Consider the following 14863-nt stretch of genomic DNA (forward strand, 5'->3'; position numbering starts at 1 on the left):
AATGGCAACTGTCTAAAGACAAAAAGAAAAGGAGTACTTGTGGCACCTTAGAGACTAACAAATTTATTAGAGCATAAGCTTTCGTGAGCTACAGCTCACTTCATCGGATGCATTTGGTGGAAAAACAAAAACAAAAACAGTTTTTCCACCAAATGCATCCGATGAAGTGAGCTGTAGCTCACGAAAGCTTATGCTCTAATAAATTTGTTAGTCTCTAAGGTGCCACAAGTACTCCTTTTCTTTTTGCGAATACAGACTAACACGGCTGCTACTCTGAAACCTGTCTAAAGACAGAAAGTTGGTGCACTAATCTGGACACAATACTTTAGGGCAAAGCATATACTTGCCTTCTAAACCAGATAATTTTTGCACCTCAAACTCCAATTCACTCTTTTTCTTCCGGGGTGGTGGAGCGGGCCGAGCAGGTGGTGGTGGTCTAGGAGGAGGAACATTTGCTGGAGGCGGTGGGCGTACTGGAAGAGATTTCTTAGTGCTAGCAACTATATCAGGTTCTACACTAAGTTGCCTTGGGGGTTTGGCTGGAGGCATTTCTTCTGTTGTAAGATCTTTGGTAGGTAAGAAATCGGAAGTCACCTCTTCTAAAATATCTGTCTGCTTCACTTCTGTTACTTCCTCATTTTTAGATGTTTCTTTCGGTGAGTAAGATTCAGTGATTTTAAGCTCTTCAGTTGCATTTATTATTTCTGCTAGTTTATTAGTGGTTTCACCTTCTTGATGCTCAACGGTATGGTCAGAAGGCAAAAAAACCCCTCTGGGTTCCACTTCTGCCTCCTTACATGTACTCTGAGTCACAGGTTCTTGAGTATCTTCTTGTAATGCTGATTCAGTAGCTAGTAGTTCAGGAATATTACTAAGGATATCTGCTCCAGGGATCCAAGTATTTGTATCTGAAGTTTGATCAGTTGGCTCTTTTCCTTGGGAAGCCAAAGGATCATCTTCTAGCTGTTGCACTTTTTGGCTTTCTTTTATAATACTGTCAATAATCTAAAAAAATCCAAAACATATGTTTGCCAAGACATACAAATATAGGAAGGAAGAGTTCCTAAAGCACACTTGTCAGGCAGTCCACGCGAAGCATAGGATAAGTCTCAGTGTCATGGAAAAGTTACCTCACTTTTATAATGAAAATAAGGACACCAATAAATATATTACATTTTTTAAACAAAAAAATTTTTTAAACAAAATTATGGGGGCTAGAAGCTAGGTACAGAAATATACCCACTCGAGTGGTAATCGGGTCAACTGACTTCAGAAAACGTAAACTACATTTTCTTGCTTTTTAGTGTAGTTTATATTTTTAAAAAGTTTGTAACAAAACACAGAAAAATCAAATCTGATTTTTTTTGGACATTTATCATCCCTCTCATGCCCCTTATTTATTATACTGTAAAGTAGCCAAATGATTTAGTGGCCACAAATCCTGAATTTTTATTTTGAACATATTTAGTTTGATTTCCCCTAAATGAACAGCATTTGGGCTGATTACAATAACTATTTCTAAAAACTTTGTATTAAAGTAATTAAAACACTTATTGATTCCAATTTCAATATATTGCTAAAATATTAAAAATATTTTAATTCAGCTAAGAAGATTTTAAATCTAAGTTTAGACTTTTTATACACACTGCTAAACAGATGTTTAACCAACCTCTTTAGAGTCATCTTGTTTTACTTCCTGTATCAGGGCCTCATTTGCAACTCTGTGTATATTGCTGTCCGTTTCCTGTAAAAACAATCATCAATAATCAGGAAAGGAATAAAATTCCTCAATAAGAAAGGTAATTTAGCAAAGATACAAATTAAATGGCAAAGCAACAAAATATCCCAAGGGGGCAAACATTCCGCTATATTTGAAGACTGGTTTTAATGCTGTCAAACTGACAAGCTTAAGTAGTAGTTCATAGAGCAAACTGGAAAAGGTATCAGAGTAGCAGCCGTGTTAGTCTGTATTCGCAAAAAGAAAAGGAGTGCTTGTGGCACCTTAGAGACTAACAAATTCATTAGAGCATAAACTTTCGTGAGCTACAGCTCACTTCATCGGATGCATTTGGTGGAAAAAAAGTTTTTTTTCCACCAAATGCATCCGATGAAGTGAGCTGTAGCTCACGAAATCTTATGCTCTAATAAATTTGTTAGTCTCTAAGGTGCCACAAGCACTCCTTTTCTTTTTGGAAAAGGTATGTCACACTGGAGTAATCACAGAAATAGACAACACACACTACACTGAGAAATAAAAAAGTAACTTCATTTCAGTAATTTTCTATTCTCTTGCTATTTTAGGAGTGCTTGATAAGATCTCTGCCTATCATAAGATAAACTCCTTCCATCTAAATGATCCTACACAGACATTAGAATCTTGTGCTTATGAAACCCAGTGTTTTCCCATTGAAATGTCACAAAAAACAATATTCCGACTTCATTGCTAAAATAACCAAATTGAAGGTAATGTTGAGTTATGAGAAATAAATGCAAGCATATTTAATAATCCGCAACAAATGAAAATTAGGAAAAATTAAACATTTATAAGAGAAAGAAGGTAGGTAAGGTAATATCTTTTACTGGACCAACTTCTGTTGGTGGAAAGTACAACCTTTTGAACCACACACAGTTCTTCAGGTCTAGGGAAAGAAATCAGAGTGGGACAGACAGTAAGCATAAGCGGTAACATGTTGCAGGTCACTTGAGATTAGTGAGCAATAAGGATTAGATTGTTATGCAAAAGGCGTTTGAAGTGGACCATTAAGGGTCAGCATGCAGGTGTGTGTTGCAGATTGTTGGAATGAGCCATGAAAACAGTGTCCCTGTTAGGTCTATTTTTTTTGTGTCTAGCAGCATTATGAATTTAAGTTCCCAGGCTTGCTTTTGAAGGTGTTGTGTATGTGTCAGGATGAGGAACGAAAGACCAGATACGAAGCGATCACTTTGTGAACTGTTTGCTGATGGATGAGATGGCATTTTTGTCTTATTTTTCTGGGAGTTCATTTACAGTACAGAGATTGTCTAGTTTCACCCACATAGTTGTTACTGGGGCATCTGATGCACAAGATGAGGTACGCTACATGTTGTAACAGGCACGTATAGGATCCATAAATCTTGAAAGGTATGTTGTGAGTGGTATTCATCATCATAGGAGTGGAGACATGTCTGGAGGTTTTGTAGCCATTCTTCTGGCGCCATTTTGATTTGGTGTGTCCTGGTCCGTGGGGAGCTTACTAATGTTTGGGAGTTGTCTGAAAGCCGGAGAAGGGGGTTCAGGAAAGATTTCTTTCAGGATATGGTCCCCATAAAATATGGTTTTGTAATTGTTTGATGATGATTCCCCATATGGGCTCCAGTGTGGGGTGGTAAGTGACAACTAGGGACGAGCCGTCTGTGGCTTTTTTCCCCCCCATGTACTAAAGTCGGTTCTCCCAGGGTATTTGGGCGGCCCTTTCCATTATGCGATCTACTACTCTGGTAGAGTGTCCTTGCTTGGTGAAGGTAGTTTTAAGTATGTTTAGGTGTGTGTATCCCTGACTCTCTCTTCAGAGCAAATTCAGTGGTAGCTGAGTGCCTGGCTGTAGATAACAGATTTTTTTGGTGTGTCTGAAGTGGTTGCTGGATCTGCAAAGGTAAGTTTGGTGATACATGGGTTTTTGTATATAATCATTTGTAGACTTGTTTCAGTAAGAGACACTACCTAACTTCCTTGTGTTTCCTCATATACTGGGATCAACACAGCTATATTTATAATAGTTTACATAAAGTTTGTCTTGATTATGCAAAACTAGCTCAATACAAGGGATTTGTAGGTACTTGCAGAATTTTCACATTTTTAAAATCTAGTACTACCATCACCCACAATAGCAAGTGTAATGTGATTAGCAGTTGCCAGGTTAAATCACATCTGGCAATCACAAATAAGTCTTTGAGCTCTTGAAAATTCACAACCTCATATTCTGTCCTAATTATAACTCCTTAACACCTGGCATTGCAATACTAGTTAATACAGCTAAATACAAAGCTATGTTCACTCAGATGCTTTTGGAATCTAATGTAACTACAGTACAGTATATTACACCCATTTCATTACGAAGTTTAATGAACACAAACAAGAAAATACTTAAGCAATTGTTTACCACTCCACAGATAGACAACTGCTCCAACCTAAAATGAAAGTCATTAAGTGTGATCCTTATGGGATATTTGCTTGTTACAAAAATAAGAAATGCTGTGGTTAAAAAATACTTTCACATCTAGGGCAGTTTGCATCTTGCACCATTCATCTGAATAATATTTCCACTGGTTATATTTTAACTTTATGAGCAAATCTTAAACATACAATGCAACCCTTAGAGCACTTTGTTTCACCCGCAGTCACACTTAGCCAAGAAAGTACAATGTAGCATAAATTTTAGTAAGTTTACATAGCAGTAGCTCCATGAAAACAGTGTAATTGACACAATTAAGTGTATTAAATGCACTAAAACCTAACGCAAACATTTGGAACCCAATTCTAAAATATTAGCCACTTATTTAGGTCAAGTAACTAACCTTTATTTTGAACATTTTAGAGATTGGGTAAAGGCCTACAACTGAATGTTAAAAGTGTGGACTTTTCATACAATGACAAAAAAAATGTCCAAAAGAAAAAGTATTTCTTTAATTTAAATATGGTATTCGAGTTAGTTATACCCATTACATTTTGAACAGCATTTCTAAATAGTTACTGGCTGTTCTGATATGGCATTCTATGCAGTATTTTCAGGAGACCACCACCACTTGTTTAAGCTTAATCCAGGGAGCAAAAATGAGCATTTTTCAGGAATAGAAAAAAAGATAATGGCATCAATTTTCCAGTATAATCAGTGGAAGTGTTCCTTACACATCTGCTATTGCAATTTATTTATTAGGAATTCACTCTCTCCTCTTCACCACCACTAAGTGGACAAAAAAAAGCTTGTTTTCATTTGAGCGGACAGAATATTGATCAGATGCTGACCCGTAACCTTTTAGATACTTTGCAACTCACATACTATATGGCTTACAATGGTGTGGAAAAAAAAGGAAGAGTGGCACTTAGAGCCCAAACCCACAGACAAAGGCCAGTATTAGCTATTCTTACACAGTAGAGACAAATCCTGGCGCATGACTGGCTGAGAAGAGTCATCTGACAAGCCATTAATTTAATGATTAACCTGCAAAGATGTAAAACCAAGGCAGGAGCATGTAAAATGAACACACTTGATTCTCTGAACTCAGATGCAGTCAACGCTATTCTACACCTCTGGTCTGACAGCAGAGCAAACCAGGAAGCAGTGATTTTCATGTGAATTGAACAGTACTCCCTCCCATCCCCCTCCAGGCCTCTTATTTCATTAAGCCTTCAAACTGTTAGAAGTTTTCATCTGAAATTCATAGTCAAAGTGAAAAGATTTCTGACATTTCATATATATTAACATGTACATGCACTTTGCATTTTACAGCACCTCAGTATTTATTGTTTCTTGACAGAGGCTGAGGCCCTTTATTTTGCAGACTACTGTATCTTGATAGATATTTTAAATGACAACCATTCTGGTATGAATTTGCAAGCAGATTTGGTCTGTTTTTTCTAGATCTTTTAGTAACCTAGTATAGTAAAAGCTGTGTTATCCGGCACTTTATCAACTGGAAAGTTCGAGAAACTGGCACTTCTGATACCTCCCAACACCAAGTCTTTAATCTAGTAACCACGAACAATGCCGAAGCTATTTGGAACCCGAGTATTTCCGAGAGCAGTCTGACTTAGTTAGCCAAGAAGAGCTGAATGCTGTTCTGTTTGCATGTGCCATTGTGATTGGTTGGTTTATTACTTGGTGTATTGTCCTGTTTTTATCGTAAAATATCACCACCATTATAGCATCAAAAATACCAGTGAAAAGCAAAGGAGAGAAGTGTCAAAGTTGTGTTGACATTAAAACAGAAAATAGATATTTGTCCACATCTTGTAAAGGGCAAGAATAGGAATGTTTATTCATGTTATTGTATTCCAATTCTTTGAAAATTGGTAATCCATTGGTAAGTATAACTCTTAGTTAACTGGATGGCACCCCCCCAATGCCACAACATGCCGGATAACAAAGCTTTTAGTGCAATATCAAGTTTGTCAAAAAATTGTAATATCAGACCAAATTTTAACCATTGAATGGGAGCCAGTTTGGTCTACAATTAAACCCCTTAACTAATCTCTGTTAAAAATCAGAAGTCAACATGTTTATGGCCAGAGATGGAACAGGGAGAATTGTCTATAATACACACCAACAATTAGAATTGAAAAGTTAGAAAATAAGGACAAGTTCTTGAAAAGCAGGAGCCTGATTTCAAGCACCCAAATCCATATTCAGGCACCTAAATCAGCTTGGTTAAAAATCAGGCTATTGAGCACTCAGCAGTTACCAGTGACTTCAGCGGAACTCAGCTGTCTTTTGAAACCCTAACTTTAGGCACACTTTTTTTTTTGTTGGCCCAGAAATGTGCATTAATATACAATAAAGAAGCACCTGCCATTATTCTATCAAAGAATTAATTAATGAGCAAAATTACTCAACAGGAGAGTATATAGGCATTTTTCCCATAACAGAAATACTTATATATTTTAATGTACTTTTTCTAATTACTCTTAGTGACAAGACATCATATAATAAACTCCTACAACATTTTAATTTAGGCTATTCTTCAAATGCATATTGACAAGGTGACAAGAAGCAAACACGTTTTGACACAACTACATCCCACTGTAGTCCGTGCCTCAACAAGCTTGCTATATTAATTTCAACTTTTGTTGACATTAACGTAGTAGACTTTGGACTTGTGAAAGATCCCAAACTCCTTCAACTGTATGGCTGGTCACAAGTTTAATCAACTGATAATGGTACCAAGTGGTGAAACTGATAGTGTGCTTTTATACAAGGCTGACTTTTGAAGGTGAAGTGATTTAGGAAGATGCTCCTTAATGAAAAATGAAAATTAGTAACATGGTGAGGACCCCATAAGCAACAGTAGTGCCCAGCCACAGCATATACTTAAAAATTTAGATTATAGCCAAGTATTCTCACTGAAAGCTTAGCCAGTGATGCATGGAATCCAACTCAATCCATGTCCACATACTACTTTCTGTCAGAATTAAATGGAACTACATTTACTGAAAAGTTTAGACATTTAACACCATATTGTCAAGGAGACATTGAAATTAAAGCAGAATACCAGGTGAGACACCTATAAATGTAACAGAATTAAGTCAATGACTTTTCTAAATCTCTCCTCCTAAATCACATTACAGTGGAATGAATAAAGATATGCTGTTATCTGTGGGACAGTGTTATGACTTACTTTTTACCACTGTTGATGAATCAAAATATTTCTATTTTCACTACGGATTACCCAGCACTTCTGGAACAGAAAACGTCAATCCTGCTTTACTCCACATAAAAGATTATTGCATAATGTCACCTTTGGTCCATCTCCCAACCCATATAATGAATTGTATCTGTACATATACCAATTCCTGACCTACTTAATAAATGCCCAAGGTTCAGCTGCACTGTCATTATACAGAGAAACAGCATACTAATTACTTGTGTGGGAAGTGGTGATGCTGCCTCAATAAACTAAATTTAGAGTTTTGCTTTCATGTAACCTGAAGTGGTAGCTTTTGAAGCATAAAACACTTTACTACCTTCTGTCACCAAAATACAAATAGAAATTTTAGTCAAGGATTTGAAATAAGTCAATATAATAAAAGGTGTCCACAACTCTGGCATACTCCTGTATCTGAATATAAAACAAAAAGAGATGGGTCCAGTTCCTCTACATACCGTTTGAGTAATTAAAAACTCTGCAAATTTAAGGATGCCATTTATTAGCTCTTTAGTCAAAGCATGTGGGTCCATTTTTCTTTTCTTTTCTTTTTTTTTTTTTTTTAAGCCAAAGGAAACAAGAAAAGTTTAAACTTAAAAAAGTGGAAGCATAAAAAGTCAACAAACCCACAACAAGGAAAGTATGATTTGGGAAAAGGCTTCATCCTTAGTTTGCCATGTTCTGCCTACGCATGCAGCTATATAATATCATGACCCAGTATTATGGACTTAAGGTCAGGCATGTTACATAAGCATTTGTCAAATTACAAACATTTAAGATTATATAAAGAGAGACACACCTTTAATACATGGGACCCAACTTTTGTCGGTGACCTGCTAGAAAAAAAAAGGAAAAAAGATTTAGATGAAAGTATGCAAAAAAATCCCAAAGCTCCAAAAATGAATCCTTCCCTTGATTATTTAGTGGAAGTTTCACTATACAAAAATCACAATGACAAAGGTCTTCTCTAAACTGATGGTTTACTTTGAATTTTCAGTTTAAAAATATTGTGTCTGCCTCTTCTACAAGAAGACAAGTGATTATACCTCAACACTCACAGTGAAGACTTTTCAGAGAAGCTGAAGGGAGTTAAATGCTCAATTGTGACTTGAAATTTGACAGGAGCTAGGAAAATAACTCCCTAAATCTCCTTTGAAATCCCCAGCCAAAAGCAATTTCTAAGAACCAAAATAATAGGATTTTCCTGCTCTCCATCCCTTCTATAAAACTGATGCTATCCCATCTCTGTGGCTATTGATTATTTCTAATCAGAGGGATTTTAATAGAGTTATTGCTCATGAAAGATGACAGAGAAGCATCACTGAAAACTGAAGCCCTCATTAGAAGGAAAATTAGTGCAAACTCCAAGAGAGAGCAGTCAAGTGCCTCAGCCCAGACTGAGTGTCATCTCTGACAAGTCCATTCATTCTTCAGCCTCTCCATAAAGGCAGCAACCAAGAGTTCCAACTAGCATGGACTGTGATAAGAACACCTTCCTACCAGCCACAGGACTGAGACAAGCAGCTTGGATAATTGGCCTCTAGAAGTTTACATTCAGAGCCAGAGAGCTAAATTAGCATCCAATCTGAAGCGCAACTTCTAATAAACTTACTTAGAGAAAGGGATTGGGCACCCGAGAGCTATTCATCTTCAGGTCACCCGTTTAACAATACTTCAGGTTGACAGCAATGGAAAGTTCACTGATTTATTTTACTTCTGCAATGTACCCAAATTCCTGAATCTGTTCTTGATTTTTGGTGTTCCAGAAGATACTCTTATATTGAATAGTGCTGTGTCAGTGTTTTGACTTCAGGGCCCTTAAAGTTACATACACCATAACCTCTGCCTATTATGGGCTGTTTGCCCATAGTTTGCTTCCTCCAATGAGAGTATCAAAGTTTGAAGCTATGGTAAAAAGACAGAATTTTAACTGGCTGCAGAGATCAGTGACCACACCTTTGATGAACCACATACATAATCAAATCCTTGCTTGCTAATTGATTAGGCCTAGTCCACACTTAAAACTTTTTGCCAAAAGTTATGTCAGCTAGGAGTGTGAAAAAAATAATTACATCCCTAAACCAATATAGCTGGGCCAGCAAAAGCCCCATTGTAAACATAGTTATGCCTGCAAAAAAGAGTTATTTTGCTGGTAATAGCTTATTTAATTCAAGAAACTGGCATAATACCTGCAAAAGAACTCTTGGCAGTAAAAGCTGCAACTCCATTAGGAGGGTTTGCTGGTACAGCCATATCAGCAAACCCTTTCTAGTGTAGACAAGACCTAAGAAGAGTTTTTTCCAGATCCTTTTCTTCATCTTTTTTCCAGAACTACAGTTCCAAGGGACACTATCAACTTGAAAAACAATTACCATCTTTTTTTGGTTTGTTTGTTTTTAAAAAGACTACCATTGTTACACCAGAGACAACTAAAAAAATAAACTGAAAGGTTAGAGAAAAATATTTACTCCGTTTACTTCAGTCATCAAGTTTTTGCTTTTATTCGAGAAGGCCCTTCACAGAATGGACTGGGATTTCTGTGGTGTTTTTTATTATTATTTTTATTAAAGTAAGGTACAGTACACAAAACTACTTTCAGCTCTTTTTAAAAACTGGCTAGATTCAAGTTGACAGCATCTCTTTAATAAGAAAAAACAATATGCTTTTGAAATTCATCAGTGCATTGGAGAGAGATTTCCAGACATATACAGAATATTTGTAGTAATATAGATAGTAACTTATTTCAGTGATTATGATGTACAATTACTAGAAGTAAATGTTGACCAAGGTGTTCAGGTCAATCAATCAATACTTCACTCAAATATCGGTATGTGCCTTTTACTGCTATTCTTAACATATTGTTTGGGAAGATGACCTATCACTCATTCACTTCCCTCTCCTCCCTCACTCCCTCTTCCCAACAGCTATCCTGAACCACTTTGTATTTCCAATTAGCAGGACTTTGTACCATAACCCCTTGATTTTAAGTTGAAAAGGAGAAAGGAGCATTGATGTACACAGTACCATGTCACTACAGCCATAAATCTTAGAAGTATTTTATTCCTTAGTATTATTATTAAACATGTTTATTGTGGCAGTGCACAAGGACCAACCAAGAATGGGGGGCCACTATGCTAAACACTGTACAAATACAACAGTAGACAGTCCCTCCCCTGAAGAGCTTACAATCTAAATGACCATAGTGGACACCCTACCTGTTACAAAGTAATACTAAACAAAGTTATATATGTATGTAACTATCAGTGCTAACATTGATTATTTCTAAGCAAGGTAACACCCCAGGGAAACACCCCCTCACATTCCTTCACTAGTTATATGAAGTAAGTAGTATAGTAAACCAATTTAATTCTTCTTGCCGCCTTCCGTGGATAGTTATTTTTAGATTCAAAACAATTAATTGCAGTTTCTGGGGAAAACACACAAGTTCCATTAATTATTTTCCACTTCTGATTTATTACTGAAGTGTACAGAATGCCTACAAAGACAATACAATAAGAATGTCAAAGGTATCACAAGGTATAACACAACAAGTATTTGATAAGGCTACTGAATAAAAGTCACATTAAAGATGAAAGTTTCTTGTTGCTGTGGCATCTATTTAACATAATAAGGCATTCAGATGATCTGCCATAATTGTTCTTGGTTGTGGTGGCATAATTCTCAGAGCAATCTCTGGTGCACTAATAAAAAAAACCTGTTCATTGGGGTTGTGTGTACTTCATTTCAATAATTCATTAATGTCACTACTTGTCCCTCCAGAGCATGAGTGGGTCACGTTTTTATGCCTTTATAACTCAGCGAAACAAGAACATCACAAAAAAAACTTGTTAGTAGGCACATTTACCAATAAGAGGTTTTGTTAATATTGTTCTGTAATGGGTTCCTTCTCTTTCTCAGCCCCCTAAAATTAACTCCCAGTTCTATTTCATCAGACACTGATTTTACAAATTCTGTATCTGAACAGCAGCAGTTTCATAAATACATGTACGGAAGACATGAAATTTATTTGGTACAAATATTAATCAATTATAGAAGTTTGAGCCATCATGAAAAATTCAATTAGGAAGTCTCTTTATGCTATATTAACAATGAAATGTCATGTACTAAACAAAAGCATAAGGCAAATGAATACTGTTATTAGTTATGAACGTGCTGTTGAATATAATCTGATATTCATCCAGGAAATTTATCAGCTCTATAATCCCATTATCTGATATTTAGCAGTTAGAGGATCAGCCTTGCATAACAGATTTCATAAAAATCCTTTCCAACAAGACTGATTTTCAGTTAAATGCAGATGAAATGTTTAGAGAGTAGCTTGTTTAAGTTATTGTATCACTGCCATCATCACTACACCTAAACAAAAAGGGTTTAATAGGCAAAGCAGGAGTCAAAGAATGAGCCAGTGGGACAGCCACAAACATAACCAGTTTATTAGAATATCTAAAACTGAAAATACCAGCAGCCTCCTGCAGAACTTGCTCTTGCATCCATTCAACCTACTTATTCATCCTAAAACTGACCAGGCTACAAAAGGCCTCCTCCTCCCTGTTTCCCCTTATTGGGCAGCTCCAAGCTAGTAAACTGTCAAACTAAGAATGGAGACTTCATGAAGATTAACGTCTTCACCACTGAACAGCTTCTTGCCAAATTTAGTGCAAGTGAAAACAGGAGACATTTAGGCCTGCATTGTCAATGATACATCGCCTTCTTTGAGAAGATTACTGCATTTTCTTTGTCTAAGAAATCAAGTTGATCTAATCTACCTGGATTTCAATAAGGCATTTGATACAATTGCACATGGGAAATTATTAGTTATATTGGAGAAGATGGGGATTAATGAGAATAAAAGGTGGATAAGGAACTCGTTAAAGGGGAAGCTACAGTGGGTCATACTGAAAGGCGAACTGTCAGGCTGGAGGGAGGTTACTAGTGCAGTTCCTCGGGGACTGGTCTTGGGACCAATATTATTTAACATTTTTATTATTGACCTTGGCACAAAGTGGGAGTGCGCTAATAAAATTTGCAAATGACACAAAGTTGGGAGGTATTGCTAATACAGAGGAGGACTGGAACATAATACAAAAAGATCCGGATTATCTTGTAAACTGGAGTAATAGAAATGGGATGAAATTGAATAGTGCAAAGTCATGCATTTCGGGACTAACAAGAAGATTTTTTCCTATTAGCTTGGGGGCATATCAGTTGGAAGTGACAGGAGGAGAAAGACGTGGGTGTTTTGGTTCCTCACAGGATGACTATGAGCTGCCAAGGTGATGTAGCTGTGAAAAAGGCTAATGCAGTCCTAGGATGCATCAGGGGAGGTATTTCCAGTAGAGACAGGGAAGTGTTAGTACCATTATACAAGGCACTTGAGAGACCTCATCTGGAATACTGTGTGCAGTTCTGGTCTCCCATGTTTAAGAAAGAGGAATTCGAGCTGGAACAGGTACAGAGAAGGGCTACCAGATGCCCCAAGGAATGGAAAACCTGTCTTATGAGAAGAGACTCAAGGAGCTTGGCTTGTTCAGTCTAACCAAAAGAAGGCTGAGGGAGCTATGATGGCTCTCTATAAATACATCAGAGGAATAAACAACAGGGAGGGAGAAAAGCTATTTTAGTAAAGTGCCAACATGGGCACAAGTACAAAGGGATATAAACTTGCCATCAACAAGTTTAGGCTTGAAATTAGGCGAAGGTTTCTAACTGTCAGAGTGACATTCTGGAACAACATTTAAGGGAAGCAGTGGAGGCAAAAAACCTAACTGGCTTCAAGACTGAGCTTGATAAGTTTATGGAGGTGATGATATGGAGAGAGGTGCCTACAATGGCATGTAGCTAATCTGCAACGGCTAGTAGCAAATCTCTCCAACGGCTGGTGATGGGACACTAGATGGGAAGGGCTCTGAGTTATTACAGGTGTCTGGCTGGTAGGTCTTGCCCACATACTCAGGGTCTAACTGATTGTCATATTTGGGGTCGGAAGGAATTTTCCTCCAGGTCAGATTGGCTGAGACCCTGGGGGGATCGGTTCCCCTTCCTCTGCAGCACGGGGCACAGGTCACTTGCAGGTTTAAACTAGTGTAAATGGTGCATTCTCTGTACCTTGAAGTCTTTAAACCATGTTTTGAGAATGTCAGTAACTGAGCCAGAGGCTAGGGGTTTATTACAGGAGTGGGTGGGTGAGGTTCTGTGTCTTGCAAAATGTGCAGGTGGTCAGACTAGATGGTCATGATGGTCCCTTCTGAGCTTAAATTTTATGAGTCTATGAATGACACAGATCTTTTGTCAAATCCCTTAACTGTAATCTCCTTGCTTTCCTGGGATGAAGGAACAAGAGGGGAGCAAACTGGCTTAGGATCAGCCTAGGTAAGAGGAAGATGAAGCTGAAAGGAAGAGGGAAACAGAGGACTGGACTGAAGGCACAAGACCATCTTGTACAGGAGGCATATGTTTGACCTCAGTCAGCTCAGTCCAGTCATCATATCCACTGCTGCTCTTTGATTTCCATGTGACACCAATGACATGTAATGTTTTCCTCCTTCCTATGACCTATGGCTGGTAAAGGCTGCAATTATTCCTATCTGCAGATCTTACTGCAATAGTCTACACCTTTGTAATCACAAGGATACATCACTCCTACGCACTCTACTTGGGCTACCCTTGAGAAACATTTGGAAACGTCAGTTGATAGAGAACAAAGAAGCTTGTCTCAGGAGGGGCGAGCAATTACAAGGATATAATTAATGTACCATACACTGCACTGGCTACCTATTCACTGACTGCAGTTTTAGATATTGGTTAAATTAAGTATAGGAACAAAGGAATTTCCATACGTCACAATCAGGGTTTTATCTAATCTCTAATAAGGGCAAGTACGAGATGCTTCAAAGTTTAAAACTCCAATAATATAATAGCCTTGGGATAGTTAGACAGTAAAAGCCAGAAAACTAGTGGTTGGCTTACATCCTAAAAGCTTGAGCACTGAAACCCTCAAATATTTACCCTACCTAGTTAATGTAACAGAGGACATTTTACAGTCCATGGAAGTCAAATCCCTTTTTAAATCCTACTATGCTCCACCCCAATCTCCTGTAACAAGAAGTTCCAAGTTTCTTGTGTGTAGATCACAAGTAGTATCTCCTTATTAGTATTAAGTTGCTACGGTTTCATTTCATTGGGCGACGCCTTTTTCTCGTGGTATGAGATAAAGTCCCTCATAGGCGTTTATTTACCCTATCTATACAATTTATTATCTCTACCATCTCACTTGCCTCTTCTCTGAACTGAAGAGCCTGAATCACTTTCCTCTCCCGAAAATGTTCATGTCTCTATTAATCTTCATTGCCATTCTTGGAACCCCTTCTATCACTATACCCTTTTTGAAAGGGGGTGACCAAACCTAAAAACTGTAGTCCAGATAAGGGCATTTCATTTGTTTATA

The 14863-nt window shown here is 37.5% G+C and overlaps 1 protein-coding gene across 3 annotated transcripts in view; it reads right to left on the reverse strand.

The window, feature by feature from the left end:
- Nucleotides 1-14863, reverse strand: part of WDR44 (WD repeat domain 44) — a 57703-nt gene that overhangs the window by 36488 nt on the left and 6352 nt on the right. For 2 of the 3 annotated variants that reach the window (XM_038416047.2, XM_038416046.2), the window contains exons 2-4: nt 8198-8234; nt 1670-1744; nt 348-1005 (exon numbers count right to left, since the gene is read on the reverse strand). In XM_038416047.2, coding sequence (XP_038271975.1) covers nt 348-1005; nt 1670-1744; nt 8198-8234 — 770 coding nt within the window. The remainder of the gene's footprint in view (nt 1-347; nt 1006-1669; nt 1745-8197; nt 8235-14863) is intronic. The other variant, XM_038416048.2, reaches the window with a different exon arrangement.

The sequence above is a fragment of the Dermochelys coriacea genome, chromosome 9 (genome assembly GCF_009764565.3).
Source record: "Dermochelys coriacea isolate rDerCor1 chromosome 9, rDerCor1.pri.v4, whole genome shotgun sequence".
NCBI lineage: Eukaryota > Metazoa > Chordata > Testudines > Dermochelyidae > Dermochelys > Dermochelys coriacea.